Source organism: Ceratotherium simum, chromosome 25 (assembly GCF_057802395.1).
Source record: "Ceratotherium simum simum isolate JZ-2026a chromosome 25, ASM5780239v1, whole genome shotgun sequence".
Classification (NCBI taxonomy): Eukaryota; Metazoa; Chordata; class Mammalia; order Perissodactyla; family Rhinocerotidae; genus Ceratotherium; species Ceratotherium simum.
The window spans coordinates 7,407,235-7,424,088 of NC_141924.1; the positions used below are offsets into that span (position 1 = coordinate 7,407,235).

The window sequence follows — 16,854 nt, forward strand, 5'->3', positions numbered from 1 at the left end:
AATTTATTTCACTTATTCTCCTTCTTATGTACGCACAGGTATGATAGGTGATTTAAAAATCTGACTAAACAATTCTTTCAAATATTCTTTCAACAATTTCAATATTCTTTCAACAATTCTTTCAAAATAAAAATTCTATATAATAAGAAAGCAAAATGGGCACCGGCCCGGTGGCGCAAGCAGTTAAGTGAGCGTGCTCTGCTGCGGCAGCCCGGGGTTCGCTGGTCGGATCCCAGGTGCACACCGACAAACTGCTTGTCAAGCCATTTTGTGGCGGCGTCCCATATAAAGTGGAGGAAGATGGGCACGGATCTTAGTCCAGGGCCAGTCTTCCTCAGCAAAAAAAAAAAAAAAAGGAGGATTTGCAGATGTTAGCTCAGGGCTGATCTTCCTCACAAAAAAAAAAAAGCAAGAAAGCAAAGTGACATCATTTAATTGGCAGTATTTTTTATTTTTCAGTGGTACATAACGTAATGGTGCATCTTATTAGATTCAATAAAATAGAGTAGTATTATCCTTCTTATTGTCACCTTTGTACTTTAAATATGCTCTAACTTTTACTATTTAATGTTTTAGCTTTTACCCCAAGCAGTTAAAGATGAGGCAACCATGAGCTTGCCCACTTTCCACCTGTTTCTCCCTTGCCTACCAATTTTTTGTTAGTTGTATCATTTCTACATTGTCTGACTAGATAACATTTTCGTTCCTTTCTGTCATCCTAATTCTTACTTTGTTCTGGAAATGCAGTTAAATGTGTTCACTCTTTTTACTGAAGTTATTCCAGTCACCATTTGGTTGGCTGGTGCTTATTCCTCAGTTTTCCTCAAGAAGGGCTCATAGGAGCAATATTGCCTAAGTTCCTACACTTGGAAACCATTGGAGTGTAACCTTTGTGTTTAAAGAACAGCATGGCCATATATTAATCTTTGGCTCACACTTTCTTTCCTTGTCAATCCTGAAGGTGTTGCTCCACTGTCTTCTGTCATCAGATGTTGCTTCTCAGAAATCTGATGCCAGCCTGCTTCTCTTTCCTTCATAGATGGCTTGATCTTTTTGTGTAGCTGCCTAAAGATTTATTTTTGTATCTTTAAAGTCCAGTAATTTCACTAGAATATGTCTTGGAATTCACCATTCTGGGTCACTGTTCTCTAGTACATGGTATACCTCTTGAATTCATGAAATCAAATCCTCCCTTATTTCAGGGACATTTTCCTGAATTATAATGTTAAATATTTATTCTGTTCAGTTGTTTTAGTTTTCTTAGGAACTCCAGTTATACATTTGTTGGATCTCCTTTATCTTCTCTTTTTCCTTCTTCTTGAATTCTTTGATCTTTTTGACTATTCTGTTTGATTTTGTTCCTTTTTCTCATTTTAATTTCTATCTTTTTTACTGTATTTTATATGGAGTCTGTTCTCCTTTGTATTTCTTGTAGTTTGGTCTTCATTTCTTTCTTTTCTTTTCTTTTCCTTTTTTTTTTTTTTTTTATTGCTGAGGAAGATTCACCCTGAGCTAACATCCATGCCAATCTTCCTCTATTTTTCAGTATGTGGGCCACCAGCACAGCATGGCCACTAACAGAGCGGTGTAAGTCCATGCCCGGGAACCGAACCTGGGCCACTGAAGTGGAGCACACTGAACTTAACTACTAGGCCACCAGGGCTGGCCAGTTTGGTCTTCATTTCTGAAATGTTTTTTTCTTTTTCTTCTAGTTCTTTCCTGAGATCTATCAGTTCTCACACATCGTCCTCATGTCTTGCCTTCACTTTGTCTATCCATTTCTTCTCCAGTTCTCGTATTTCTGCTTTTGGATCTTCCTTCATAGTTGAAATTACTTTTTCAAGTTTTTTGTTTTTTAATTCATGCTGTAATTTTGGATTAGAATTTTTGTTTCGTGGCAGTATCTTTATAGTGCATGTTCTTTATACATAAGGGAACGTTAGTGTTCCTTTCCTTTTTCATTCTTGTAGCATCTTTCTGTGGATGCTGTGTTTATTCCTTTAACAAATTTTTAAATATATATTTGAATTAGTTGAATTTTCCTGGACCAGCAATTAACAAGATGTTTGGGTGGAAACTGGGAGAGAGGCCAGTATAGTTCTCTAGGCTTCTCTGCTGAAAGGCTCCCTCCGCTGTTTTTATAGGAATGGATTGTTCCTTTCAAATATGGCCCTCCCCTGGACCCACTCCTCTGTTGCCTGTCAGAACCCCGACCTGGTTCAAGGGGCCACCTGCCTCCAACCTCGAGCGCTCCTGCTTCGTTCAGGCCACGGCTCCTGCGTTCTAACGTAGTCACCTTCCTTAGAAGTGGTGATTTCTGCTTTCTTCTACTATGGGCCCCCTCTGCACCTCCTCTCCCTGCTCACTGCCACATCTGCTGGCCTCGGTGCTTTGGGCCACACTTACACGTGGTTTGGAGTTTATGGGGTTTTCTTGCCCCGAGTTTCCCTAAAGCTGTGGTTTATTCTTTCTTTCATCTTGTTGCTCTGTATGACATCAGCAGAAGAGAGAATCTTCAGGACTAAGAGTCTGCCTTATTCCCATCGGAAAAAGAAATCTCTGCCTCCCAAATTTTTCTGTTTGTCGTATTCCCCAAAGAGTGAGCCACTGCTGGCTGGATTTCTCGCCTTGGAGGAGGAACATTTTGTAACCTCTGCTCTGAAAACAGCCATTTTTACAAGGATCATCACCTTCTAATAACTCATTTTTACTTCTTGAGTAGAAATAATATATTTATTTATGCCCTGAAAGATTCGGGGCGGGGAGAGGCAGACGACAGGACAGCAGAGCCTTCGAGCAGGGCTTGGAAGCTCTAGGTATTGATTTTTCACCCCAAGGGGGGTCCAGGTTCCAAGATTGAAGAGCCCACCCCCTTCAGTTTTATGGATGAGGAAGCTACGGTGCGGGTGCAGGCCCAAGGTCACAGAGCCGGTTCCTGGCAGATCCAGAAGCTGTCAGGGGGACCTGGGTCTGAATCCCATACTCTAGACGTTTCCTGGCCTGGCAGCCTTCTTCTCCACATACCTCAAGCTTCTGTGAGCCTTGGGTACCTGCTCAGCTGTTAACTAATCAAGGAGGTTGATCAGCATATGCCCTGCGTCCCCATGGTTAGAACATCTGGTTAGTCCTCCTCTCCTCCTCATTGTGCAGAAGGAATCTGAGGCCCAGAAAAGGACGGTGACTTGCCTGAGGTCACACAGCAGGGAGCAGGGTTGGGCAGACCTGGAAGCACACCCCAGCCCCAGTGCCACTAACTGTGGCTCTTTGGACAAGTCACTTAACTTTTCTGAAAGTTAAACAGGAGCCGGGGCTGGGATTGGCTGGAATAATACCTGCGCCCCTCACTATGGTCAGGCTGAACTCAGGCGGCACACTGACCCCAGCTATAGCCTGGCCAGGGCCTCCTGACCCCTCACCGAGTGGGAGAACGCAGTGGACTCTTCTACCTCCTCTGTCCCCCGCTGCGTCCCCAGCCCCAGACTGCCCAGTCCATAATGAATCCAGGTGTTCTCTTCCTGCGTGGGCACTGGTGCCAGTGGGAGTGGGCGTCTGTTTCCCTGGCTGGGGGCAGCTTCCTTGGGGTGGGGGGAAGCAGCTGCCCGGCCTGGTCCTTTCAGTCTTGTCTGCTGGTCTCTGGCTCCTGTCTCTTGTCTCCTTCCACTGCAGTCCTGCCCCCAATATGGTGTCAGGGGATCAGGGACCAAGAAAGGCAGCCCAGTGTCTGCTGAGAGGGAGAGAGATGGAGGGAGAGACAGACAGACAAAGCTGGAGGGGCAGCAGGGAGAGAAAGGGGTGGGAGGGCTAGGGAGAGAGACCCAGGGACACAGGCAGGAAGAAGAGGCTGAGGTGGGGGAGGTGAGACATTGACTGACAAACGGGTGGGTGGATGGATTGATTGGGGAAGTCATCAGAGGTGCGAGCATTTGCTTTGAGGCTCCCCTTTCCTTTCGGGTTGGGGTGGGCCCTCTGATTCAGAGAACGAAGTCCCATCAGCTGCTTCTCCGGCCACTGGTGAGGGTCCACTTGGAGCACGTGTTGTCAGCAAGGAAGGAGGAGAAGGACCTCGTCCACCTGCACGTGACTCCTCGCCCTCCATAAGCACATCCGCCCACAGACTGCAGCTTCCAAAAGCCCCCACCCCCCAGCCAACAGCAGAACCGCCAGGCCAAGGGCAGGTAAGGAGGATGCGGTACTCGGGGCAGGTGCCGTGCTGCCCTTCACAGGTGAGGAAACGGAGGCCCCCGCGGTTAGTGATCTGTCCCAGAAGTGGAGGACAGGCGGTCGCCTGCATCTCCGGAGGCCAGGTCCTGAGCTGGGTCCCGGGCCCCCCGAGCCGGGGTAGGGACACCAGAGTATTTGCAGCCGTGGTGTCTGGTGGCACGTGCGCTGGTGAGAGCTGAGTGCTGGTCCTGCCCCTACTGCCGATCTCTGTGGGTTTGGGCGTCCCTACCCTTCCTGAGCCTCGATTTCCCCCTCTTTGGAGTCTGGAGTGAGAGGCTGGGCCAGATTGTCTCTAATTTGGGATAGTCTGTGACTCCTAAACCCAGTAAGTGCCGGAGAGCTTGTGTCCCATGTTCACTTGGTCCTGTGTGTGTCCTCTCCCAGCAAGCAGGTCATCAGCATCTGTGGCCCCTTCCAAGCTCTGTGAGAGTGGAGCGGGGGGCTCTGCTGTGTGTTTGACTTCCTGTTTGGACTAATGCCTCTTGAGTGTCCACTCTTCACCGGGCATCTCACGAAAATCTCCTGGTGCCTCTGCAAGAACACCATGTTCATCTCCATGTTATAGATGAGGAAACTGAGGGCCAGAGTGTCCAGTCGGCTGACTGGCAGTCATTGGTGGAGCCAGAACACAAACACCTGGCTGAGTCCAAAGCCTGGGCCCTGGCATGCTGCCCACAAATAACATCTTTTTTTTTTTTTACCTTCTAAATGCTTTCTATTATAGTCCATTTCTTTTATTGTGGTAACGTTGGTTTATAACATTGTATAAATTTTAGGTGTACGTCATTATATTTCGATTTCTGTATAGATTACATCATGTTCACCACCCGAAGACTAATTACGATCCATCATCACACACATGTGCCTAATCATCCCCTTTGCCCTCTTCCCGTCCCCCTTCCCCTCGGGTAACCACCAATCCAATCTTTGTCTCTATGTGATTGTCATTTTTTTTATCTTCTACTTATGAGTGAGATCATACGGTATTTGACCTTCTCCCTCTGACTTATTTCACTTTGCATAATACCCTCAAGGTCCATCCACGTTGTCACAAATGGCCAAATTTCATGGTTTCTTATGGCTGAGTAGTATTCCATTGTGTATGTATAGTATATCTTCTTTACCCATTCGTCCCTTGATGGGCACCTAGGTTGCTTCCAAGTCTTGGCTATTGTGAATAATGCTGCAGTGAACACAGGGGTGCATGTATCTTTATGCATTCGTGTTTTCATGTTCTTTGGATAAACAGCCAGCAGTGGAATAGCTGGATCGTATGGTATTTCTACTCTTAATATTTTGAGGAATCTCCATACTATTTTCCATAGTGGCTGCACCAGTTTGCACTCCCACCAGCAGTGTATGTGAGTTCCCTTCTCTCCACATCCTCTCCAACACTTTTTATTGCTTGTCTTGTTAATTATAGCCATTCTGACCGGCGTGAGGTGATATCTCATTGTGGTTTTGATTTGCATTACCCTGATAGTTAATGATGTTGAACATCTTTTCATATGCCTGTTGGCCATCTGTATACCTTCTTTGAAGAAATGTCTGTTCAGGTCTTTTGCCCATTTTTTAATTGGGTTGTTAGTTTTTTTGTTGTTGAGATGTATGAGTTCTTTATATATTTCGGAGATTAACCCCTTATCAGATGTATGGTTTGCAAATATCTTCTCCCAATTGTTAGGTTGTCTTTTCGTTTTGTTGTTGGTTTCCTTTGCTGTGCAGAAGATTGTTAGTTTCATGTAGTCCTATTTGTTTATTTTTTTCTATTGTTTCCCTTGCCCGGTCAGATATGGTACTTGAAAATACATTCCTAAGACCAGTGTTGAAGAGTGTACTGCCTATGTTTTCTTCTGGAAGTTTCATGGTTTCAGGTCTTACATTTAAGTCTTTAATCCATTTTGAGTTAATTTTTGTGTAAGGTATAAGATAGTGGTCTACTTTCATTCTTTTGCATGTGGCTGTCCAGTTTTCCCAACACCATTTATTGAAGAGACTTTCCTTTCTCCATTGTATGTTCTTGGCTCCCTTGTAGAAAATTAGCTGTCCATAGATGTGTGGGTTTATTTCTAGGCTCTTGATTCTGTTCCATTGATCTGTGTGTCTGTTTTTGTGCCAGTACCATGCTGCATTGGTTACTATAGCTTTGTAGTATATTTTGAAATCAGGGAGTGTGATACCTCCAGCTTTGTTCTTTTTTCTCAGGATTGCTTTGGCTATTAGGGGTCTTTTCTTGTTCACAAATAACACCTTAAAATCTTGTTGTCATTTTCTGTGATATGGAGAATAAGTGAATATGTTTTCTTCATAAAAACCAATCAAATTTTATGGATTAAATTAAAATGCCCCTTAACCACCACCCTCAATCCCGATCCTGTCCTCAGAGATGGCCCCTGCTGACAGTTTGATATAGATTCTTCCCCTCATTTGTGTGTGTGCGTGTGTGTGTGTGTGTGTGTGTGTGTGTACTGTTGACATGACTGAGAACTCCAGGAGTGTATTGGCTTCAGGCATAGAATGATCTAGGTGTAAAGACAATGTAGCAATGCATCTCTTCCTCTCTATCTCTTGGTTCTGCTTGCCTCTAGGCCAGCTTCATTCTCAGGCAGACGCTCCCCTCCTGGATCACATTTTAGCAATCCCATTGGAAAGGGCGTGCCTCTGCTTGGCCTGGATTGGGTGATATGCCCTCTCTGAGCCAATCACTGTGACCAGGAGAATATGGTACCATCATCAGCCAGACCTGAAGCGTGCGCCTACCCCCAGAGCTAGGGTGTAGGGTCTGGGGGGCAGGAGTGGTTCCCCAAAGGAAATCAGGGTGCTGTTAGAAGAAGGAGGAATGGATGCCTGGCAGACAATCCCAGCAGATGGCCACCCCATCTCCACTGGGAACCCTCAGTGCGTGTGACTTCTGACCCTTGCCCCTGCCATGCAGAGAGAGGCCCACCCGGGCACATTCTCCATGGAGCCGTCATTTCAGTAATCTTAGAAGCAATGTGTGACCGGAGTCATGGGGCCTGGGATGCAAGGCCCCCGGAGAAGGTGTGAGACACTCCCTTCTCCTCTGCCTTGCCCTGGCTTGGGCCCCACTTCGGGCCCCTGGGTCTGAGTCCAGGACCCAGCTTAGCCTCTGCGCCAGACTCTGAGACGCCCTCACTGACTTATCCCCCGAGCAACCTGTGATCTGGGCGCTGGTGTGGCCCCAATGTGACAGACCAGGAACCAAAGGCTCAGAGAGTTCAGTTGTCTTGCCTGAGGCGACACACTGGCTGGCAGAGGCCCAGGAGGGAGGCTTGGTGGGCTTAGTGCGGGTGTCTGTTCTCTCTGGCTCCAGGCCCACCCCATATAAAGCCCTGCTAAGAGAGGAGAGCGTGGAGCATGTGGCTTGGGAAACTCGGGTGGTGGAGTCCTACCTTTGAGTCCCTGTCTGTCCAGGGCGGGTAGGGGGGATGGACCTGATTTGGCTCCACTAGAAGCAAGTGTGACTGTGGGGTGGGATCACGCGCTCTGATGAGGCAGGCTAGTGCTGGCGGGGTGGGAGCACGAAAAAGAGGAAAAGGGACAAGGCAGGCCCCGTGGTCATCCTGGCCACACACAGCCACACTGTTGGCCTCGGGGTTAGGAAGTGGTCAGAGGCTGAGAGGGCCACACGGTCTTGCTTCCTGACCTTCAAGACTGCCCGAAGCATCCCTCCCCCCAGCCCTTCACAGGCTTCCACACAGAGAAGCGCCCGGTCACCCTGCCAGAGAAAAGGACCGACGGCCATCGCCACCCTCTGCTCAGAGCTTGCTCTGTGAGCTGGGACCAGACACCCATTGCCTCCCTTGGTCCCTCCAAGATGGGGGTTAATCCCATCTGACAGATGAGGAGACCAAGGCTCAGAGGAGGAACGTGGCCTGCCTCTAGTCACACGGCTGGGGATGGCACAGCTGGGGTTGCAGCCCTAGTCTAACCCTGGGGCTGGCACCTTGCCACCTAAAGGATGTGGGGTCCCAGGCCCACAGGAGTTGCCCCACTCCAGTCTGGCCCTGCGCACTGGCCAGCTCCTCGTCTGGGGGCTTGGCAACCCCAGCAGAATCCAGCCTGGACACTGATGTGGGGCCCACCACTCAGATACACTGGGTCCTCTGCTTCTCCCCACAGCCCACCCAGCCCTGGCTTTGCTCCTCATCGTCCAGTTCCCTGAACTCCTGGTTTGTCCCTGAGACCCCGAGACCCTGAGGAGAGTGGAAGGAGCACCTGGCTTCCCCCTGAGATCTGTTCCTCTGTCCCACCAGTGTTCCTTGAGCACCTACTGTCCCAGGCTCTGTGCAAGCCCTGGGGATAGACATTAACAAGACGGGTGAGGGTTGGCCCCGTGGCTTAGCGGTTAAGTGCGCGCGCTCCGCTACTGGCGGCCCGGGTTCGGATCCCGGGCGCGCACCGACGCACCGCTTCTCTGGCCATGCTGAGGCCGCGTCCCACACACAGCAGCTAGAAGGATGTGCAACCGTGACGTACAACTATCTACTGGGGCTTTGGGGAGAAAAAAAACGAGGAGGATTGGCAATAGATGTTAGCTCAGAGCCGGTCTTCCTCAGCAACAAAAAAAACAGGAGGATTAGCACGGATGTTAGCTCAGGGCTGATCTTCCTCAAAAAAAAAAAAAAAAGACGGGTGAGCCCTGCCTCCTTAGGACTCAGATAGTAAAACACCAACAAGACCATTTCCAGAGGAAGAGGGGCCGTGCTGGATACTGAGGTGCCATCCGATCCTGTCATTGAGCCCTGGAGCACCCATTCCCTGGGGGGACTTGTCCTCGGCCGAAGGGAGGCCCTCACCCTGGTCATGCCCCTCCCCCTAGGAACAGCCCATGTCCAGTGTGGGTATAGCCCCACCCTAGTTTGGAAGGAACATCTCTGGAGGCCGTGCCAGCTCCAGGGATCCCTTGGGACTGGCTGAGGCCTCTGGTGGGACCACCTCACAGCGCCCCCTCTCCCTCCGCCCTGTCCTGGGTACCCCCCCCCCCCAGGAGCCCAGGCACTCCCCAGTCCCTGCACGTGGCTCTCCAAGTCTCAGCCCGCTTCCTGGAACAGGCCCGTGACCAGGGCCCTGAAGGGAACGCCTAGGTGGTGGGGGTGGAGGGTGGCCACTTGTGCCAACGGCCGGGGAAGGCCTCTCTGTAGGGGGGACCCATGAAGCCAAGACTCTGAGACCTCTGTGCACAGAGGGTGAGGTAGCAAAGCTCGGACTCTGGGGTCAGACCCCGGGTTCTAATCCCGTCTCCATTTCTGCCCTTTGTGTCACCTTGGGCAAACGCTCTACAGCCCTGAGCCTCAGTGTCCTCGTCGGTGACTTGAGAACAGAGCTTCCTTCTTCACAGGGTGCTTCTGAGGCTCCAGGACAGAGAAACATAGAAGGAGGGTGTAGTTTGATGAATAGTGGCCTCAAAGAAGAGATGTCCTGTCTTAGCCCCTGAGCCTGTGCACGTGACCTCATTAGGGAGAGAGGTCTTTGCAAAGTTGTTAAGGATCCTGAGATGAAGAAATGATCCTGGATCGTTTCCTCATCTCGAGGGCCTTAATAACTTACGCACACAGGCTCAGGGGCTAGGACATGACATGTCTTCTGTTACCCAGGTGGGCCGTAAATCCACTGACAAGTGTCTTCATCAGAGACAGAGGAGGGGAGACACGGACACGGTAAGGAGAAGGCCGGGGAAGAGGGAGTGATGCGGCCGCAAGCCCAGGACTGCCTGGAGCCCCCAGCAGCTGGGAGAGGCGAGGAACAGATTCTCCCCTAGAGCCGAGAGGAGTGTGGCCCTGCTGACACCTTGACTTAGACTTGCCTTGCAGAACCATGAGAAAATAGGTGTCTGGTTTAAGCCCCAAAGTCTGTGGTCACGGCTTCTGCAGCTGCAGGAAACGGTACAGGGAGCGTGACTAGAGGCGGTCCCTTCCGCTGTCTGCACTGCTCTTGGGGTCGAGATGTTTGCCTCCTGCAGCCTCTCTCGGAAGGCCTCTGGGGGTGGGGCACTCCCTGCAGAGGGGCAGGAGGGGCTGCCTGAGCTGGCCCCAGCTGCGCCCTCCACTGCTGTGGGACCTTGGCTGAGGCCCTTTCCCTCCCGGGCCTCTGCGTCCCCATCGGAACATCGGAATCTCCAAGGGCCCGGCTCTGGCACTCTGGGAGCCTCTCATTCAGCGCTCAGCCTGGCAGTGGGTTCGGTGTGGACTGGGTCTGACCATCACCGTGACTCTGTTCTGTGTGGGTCACGGGTCCACCAGCGCTGGGCTGAGCTTGGCCAGACACGGGAGCCCAGAGAGGGTCAGAGGTGGTGGAGCACCCCTACCGTGGGGGCGGAGGTGGGTGCGGGCCATGAAGGCGGATGAGCGCTAGGTAGGGGAGCCGTTTCTAGACTCTTGGGTCTGGTCCCCTGATGCCAATGCCCCCGAGGTGAGGCCTGCCCAGCTGGTGCTGAGGGCCAGGCCAGTAGGAGTCTGTCTCCACTTCTCACCCTCACTTCCTGCCTGAGAGGGATCATGGGGTCCTGACAATGAGGGGCCATGGGAGGGCTTAGAGCAGGGATGTGACCACAGTTAACGTCCTAACTGGAAATATCTCGCTGGTGCAGGGCTGGAAGCGGGAGGCAGGAGGAGGAGGTGGTGACATGTCAGGCTCGACTGATGAGGGCCAGGATTTGGGCTGCAGCTGTGAGGCGCATCCAGTGGGGCCAGGAGCGTGCTTTGGCCCTGAGGTCACATGAGTATTGGGCTGTGGCCAACTTGGCCCCATACACAGTTTCTATTCCTGGGTCTTGGGCTCTGTCGCCAAATATGGCGCTGCACACGTCTGGCACCCCATACTGTGGCAGGCCCGGGCTCAGGCGGCACGTCCCGCCTCCTCAAAGGGCCCAGACCCCACCCCACCCCATGGTGGAGCCAGATCACCCCATGGTGGAGCCAGATCACCCCCGCGCTACCCTCTCTCGCCGACCGCAGCCAGGGCCTCCCTCCATCCAGCTGTCTGTCTGTGCCCTTCTCAGTGTGGTTCACATTACATTAAAAATACTCAGGACCAAAATAGCCTCTCTCCCTGGAGGGGAAAACCGGGGCCAGGGGCACACACAGTTCTCCGTTTACATCGTGGCTCTGCCGCTCACGACCCCAGCAGGATCCCAAGCAGCTCACCCAATCTCTGACCCCGATCCCCACTCACTAGCTCACTTGGTCACTCGTTGATTTGCTCATTCACTGACTTGCTCACTCATTCATTCATTCATTCACTCCCTGATCATTCATTCATTCACTCGCTCTCTGATGCACACACTCGTTGACTTGCTCCTTCACTGACTTGCTCACTCATTCATTCATTCATTCACTCCCTGATCATTCATTAATTCACTCGCTCTCTGATGCACACACTCGTTGACTCGCTCCTTCATTCACTCACCTGCTCCTTCACTTATTCATCACGCAGAGTCACTCACTCAATATTCATTACATACCAAGAGCTGGGTCCTATTCCAGATGTTGAACAAGACTCAAAAAAATACCTGTGCTCATTGGGTTATGTTCCAAATAAATAACCAAAACAATGAGTACAAAAATGTACAGTGTGTTAGAATAAGTACCAGGGGAATAAAGTCTGAGGCTATGAGGTGGTGGGGGTTGGAATTTTAGGGGGGCTAGGCAGGGCCTGTGGGAAGGTGATTTTTGAATGAAGACTAGATGGAAATGAGGTAATGGTGAACATCTGCAGGAAGAGTGTTCCAAGCAGAGGGAACAGCAGGTGCAAAGGCCCTGAGACAGCAGCATGGAGGGATGGGTGTGAGAAAGAGCAAGGAGTCCAGGTGTGGCTGGGGCAGAGCAGACAATGGGGAGAGAAGTAGGACGTGAGGTCAGGGGTCGGGGGACACGCAGGACCTCATGCACCTGGGCCTCCCCCATCACTCAGGGTCTGAGCGGAGGAATGACGTGGCCTGACTTGTATTTTTTTTAAAGTGTCCTCGGGCTGCCGAGTGAGCAAGTCAGTTAGAGTCTGAGTCAGTTTCCTGCTTTGTGAGGGGGAGTTGGTTTCCGGTATGCCTACTGTGAGCCAGGCACTGAGCTGGGTACCGGGGAGAGGTGTGCAGGCCCCCACGGCGCTCATGGAGCTCCGTCTGGCCTACTCCCTTCTCATCGAGCATCACCTCCCCCAGGTAGCCACCTTCTCCCAGCTCTGCTGGCCCCTGTGCTCCATTTCAGCCGTCCTCTAGTATATTGTCCTGTCTCTTTCCAAATGGTGTCCACATGGGCTGAGCGCTCCTCCCAGGCAGGTCTGTGCCCAACTCTTCCCTTCTCCCAGGCGACCTCCCTGAGGGGCAGAGGGAGTGAACAAGTCCATGAACAAAGGACTCCCAGGCCCAGCTGGCCTGGCATGTGTGGCTGGAGGACGAGGCCTCAGGGAGCCCGCGATCGCCTCACTGTCTGTCCCCATCTTTTGCAGATGGATTTGCAGGTATGGAGAGTGTGTGGAGGGGCCATGTTCGTGTTGGCACAGAAGATTGGCTGCTGAGCCAGGGCGTGTCTCCAGGAGGCCTGCCAGGCTGCCCGGATCCCCACCTCACTGCCATGGACCGCCCAGGCTGGTCAGTTACCAGCCCATGATGTTCCCTGCCCCCGGCCCTGGGGAGGGCTGGGCCCGACGGCTCAAGTCCCAGGCTCTCGGCACCCCACTCAGGCCTTGAGACCCGTCTGTCCTGGGGAAGGGTTGACTCCGGCTCCCTTGGCCCCCAGGCTGCGCCCAGTCCCTCCACCCCTTGGGGCCCAAGTTTCCTGGCCTCTAAAGTGGAAATCATGCAACTGGCCCCTGGGGTTACTGAGGGCCAGAGGGGCTGTGATTGGGCTCTGAGCGCTTAGAAGGCACTGAGTGAATGGTGGCCCGGACTCTGTTGATAGTGAGTACAGTCCAGGGCAACGTGCACTGAGTCCCTGAAGCGCCAGGTACGTTCGCACCTTTGCTGCCCCATCTCTCTCCCAGGCAGGATGGTGCAGTGGTGAGAGCACAGACTCTGGAGCCAGGTGGCCTGGGTTCAAGGCCCCGCCCTGCCACTTGCCGGCCCTGGGACTCTGTGTGAGTTACCAGACTTCTGTGCCTTGGTTTCTTCACCTGTAAAATGGGGGTGATGATTGCCACCACATAGGGTGGCTGTAAGGGTTTAATAAGTTACTATGTGTGAAACGCTGAGAAGGTTGCCTGGCATTCATGTGGTCGACAGTCAGTGTTGAATGAATGAATGAATGAATGGACACAGCCTTTAGTGGGGTCCCATGTTCCTGTCATGCAGGTGGAAGATTGAGGCTCGGAGAGCTGAGTGACTTGCCCCAGGTCGCACAGCTGGTTCAGGCAGACTTGGGGACCCAGGCATCCCAGGCATTCACACAGTCCCACCCTTGGGGACAGGGCCCCTGCCTAGCTTGTTCCTCCCAGCCACCTGCAGGGTCCCCAGGAACGTTCCTGCTGTTGGCTGAGTGCGTGTTACCAGGAGAGAGTGAGGGTCCAAGGGCAGCAGTACTAGTCAAGGTCTCAGACTACAGTCCCTTTCCCCTCCAGGCCTGTGTCTATGAGACACACAGCCCAGGGCAGGGGCTGGGGAAGCCAGGGGCCCAGGAGACCCTGATATGTCTGGGCCAAGGGCTTTGAGACACTGCAAGCATCCGCGTGTGCCTGGAGCCCACCCGTGCTGCTTGTGAGTGAGCTTGTACGCCAGCGCCCAGGCCTGCCGAGCCCCAGGCCTGCTGCAGAAGGCCCTGAGGCTGCTTGGCAGTCTGTCCTCTCGGACCAGCTCCAGGCTTGGTTTGTAGAACCGGACGGAGCTGCAGGGTGTATGCACTGGGCCTCAAATCGCACGCTGCCAGCCTGGCAGGCCGAGGGGGACAGGCCTCGCCAGGCAGAAGTGGCAAAGCCATTGCTCCAACAACCCTTGCACATGCCAGACCCTGCCCCGGGCCCGTGATGCCTCATGTTGTAGGTGGCACTGGCCCAGTCCTTGGGGAGCTCGCAGGTGTGTCACAGAGAGGGGAAGGGACCCTGCCCAGATCTGGCTCCCTAGCCCACTCCTCCCATTATTTTATAGGTGAGGAAGATGGGGCTCTGAGAAGCGGCAGGCCCGGGGGCTTTGGAAGTCGGCATTGGCGGTGGCTGGTGTTTGTGGGAAGCGTTTTTCTTGGGTCTGGGAGGCCAGCAGCCTGCCTGAATGTGGTGCTCGTATCTTGCAGACCAGCCAGTTCCCGCCGGAGGCTCATGGTGTCGACTGGGGAGACCATGTCCAGGACCCCCCACTGCTTGCCGCGGCTGCTCCGGGGCGCCCCGAGGCAGCGGGTCTGCACCCTGTTCATCATCAGCTTCAAATGCACGTGTTTTGTCTTCATCATGATCTACTGGCACATTGTGGGAGAGCCCAGGAGCCAAGGACAGCTCTTGAACCTGCCTGTTGACATCCCCTGCCCCCGCTTGGTCCCCCCAGCGGCGCCCTCCAGCACCCCCACTCCGGGCAACATCTTCTTCCTGGAGACTTCAGACCGGACCAACCCCAACTTCCTGTTCATGTGCTCGGTGGAGTCGGCGGCCAGGGCCCACCCCGAGTCCCGGGTGGCGGTCCTGATGAAGGGGCTGCCTGGCGGCAACGCCTCCCTGCCCCGGCACCTGGGCCTCTCGCTTCTGGGCTGCTTCCCCAACGTGCAGATGCTCCCGCTGGACCTGGAGGAGCTGTTCCGGGACACGCCCCTGGCGGCCTGGTACGAGGCCGTGCAGCGGCGGTGGGAGCCCTACCTGCTGCCTGTGCTCTCCGATGCGTCCAGGATTGCGCTCATGTGGAAGTTCGGTGGCATCTACCTGGACACGGACTTCATCGTCCTCAAGAACCTAAGGAACCTGACCAACGTGCTGGGCACCCAGTCCCGCTATGTCCTCAACGGTGCCTTCCTGGCCTTTGAGCGCCACCACGAGTTCATGGCGCTGTGCATGCGTGACTTCGTGGCCCACTATAATGGCTGGATCTGGGGCCACCAGGGCCCCCAGCTGCTCACGCGGGTCTTCAAGAAGTGGTGCTCCATCCGCAGCCTGGACGAGAGCCACGCCTGCCGCGGCGTCACCACCCTGCCCTCTGAGGCCTTCTACCCCATCCCCTGGCAGAACTGGAGGAAGTACTTCGAGGACATCAGCCCCGAGGAGCTGTCCCAGCTGCTCAATGCCACCTACGCCGTTCACGTGTGGAACAAGAAGAGCCAGGGGACACGCTTTGAGGCCACGTCCAGGGCGCTGCTGGCCCAGCTCCATGCCCGCTACTGCCCCACGACGCACGAGGCCATGAAGATGTACCTGTGAGGGGCCTGCCAGGCCGTCCCCGCCTGCTGTCCTGACGGAGGAGGGCTCTTGGCCACCCTTCCTGGGGAGGCGAGAAGGGAGGGCCAGGAGAGGGAAGCCTGAGCTGCTGCAGCCGGGCCTGGGGGCAGGCTGCGGGGAGGGCAGAGAACTGTCAGCCCAAGAGGCGTCGTTGGAGGACGTGCTGCGGGTCCTGGGATCTGCTCCCTTCCAGCCAGTGGGACACTCCCTAGGCCGGTGCGCTGTCTCGGGGTAGAGGCCACAAGTGGTGGGGAAGGGCCCCAGCCAGAACCAGCTGGAGTGGGCTGGGTGAGCGTCCTGGGTCTTCTAGACAACACGCAAGAGCGGTGAGCAGTAAAGCATCTTCCAGGGCATGGCGGGGAGCCGGGCTGGTTGGGGCCGAGGTGCCCATGAGGGGAGCATGGAGAAGCCGGAGGAAAGGGGAGAAGAAGGAGGGAGGAGCTCCTAGACCCTAGATGAGGGGGAGGAGGCAGCCTGTGGGAGAGTGGGGCTGCAAACCCAGCCTCGTGAGCCCCCGGGGGCGGGGGCTTTTCTCTTTTCTGGTTTTGGTTTCTTTTTCAGCCAGCCTGAGGCTGGCTGAGCCAGCCGGGGAGCATTTTGGGGAAGGCCCTCGTGCCCACCCCATCCTTTCATTCCACAATATGTTGAAAGGGTGACGTGTGCCAGCTGCCCACTCCGGCCCCACAGGGGCGAGTTCTTTTGGCTCAGGAAAAGCATTTTAAAGAAAACACCCTCCACCCTGTCTATAATAAACACAGGAGAATAATAAATATAATGAAAGCAACTCCCTGACATCTTGTGCATTGTAGTTGATGAAACACATCCACTCACACAGCCCTTGTTAGCCACATTTTGCAGATGGGGAAGCAGCCAGGGCTGGAGGAGGTGGTGACTTGCCTGGGTCGTGCTGCCTGGATCATAAGGGCTCGGGGACCTGGCAGGGGCAGCCCCACAGCCCGGGTGCTGGAGAGCCACTGCGGTGGGGAATGGAGGTGGCTCCTCTCCCACCTCACTTTTCAAGGCTCACAAATGGCCTAGGTTGGGTCCCACCAGCACCCCACCCCACCCCATAGTGAGCCCGAATCTGTTTTACCCTAAACAGGGCCAGATGAGGAGCCAGCCCCCCACCAGGGTAGGGATGTGCCACCACCAAGCCTAGAGGAGGCCCCAGCGGGGGAGGTGGGAGCCTGTGGTGTCCCTCCTGCCCCACCCGGGGTGCCTGGCCAAGATCCTGGGAGAGACCAGAAGAGCGCTGCTGGCAGCCCCACGGCT

At 54.0% G+C, this 16,854-nt stretch overlaps 1 protein-coding gene across 1 annotated transcript in view; it reads left to right on the forward strand.

The window, feature by feature from the left end:
- Window positions 1–16,374, forward strand: part of A4GALT (alpha 1,4-galactosyltransferase (P1PK blood group)) — a 30,106-nt gene extending 13,732 nt beyond the window's left edge. Inside the window, exons 2-4 of the mRNA XM_087448803.1 lie at window positions 12,685–12,826; window positions 13,219–13,311; window positions 14,457–16,374. Coding sequence (XP_087304929.1) covers window positions 12,699–12,826; window positions 13,219–13,311; window positions 14,457–15,564 — 1,329 coding nt within the window. The 5' untranslated portion in view covers window positions 12,685–12,698 and the 3' untranslated portion in view covers window positions 15,565–16,374. The remainder of the gene's footprint in view (window positions 1–12,684; window positions 12,827–13,218; window positions 13,312–14,456) is intronic.
- Window positions 16,375–16,854: the final 480 nt, after the last annotated feature.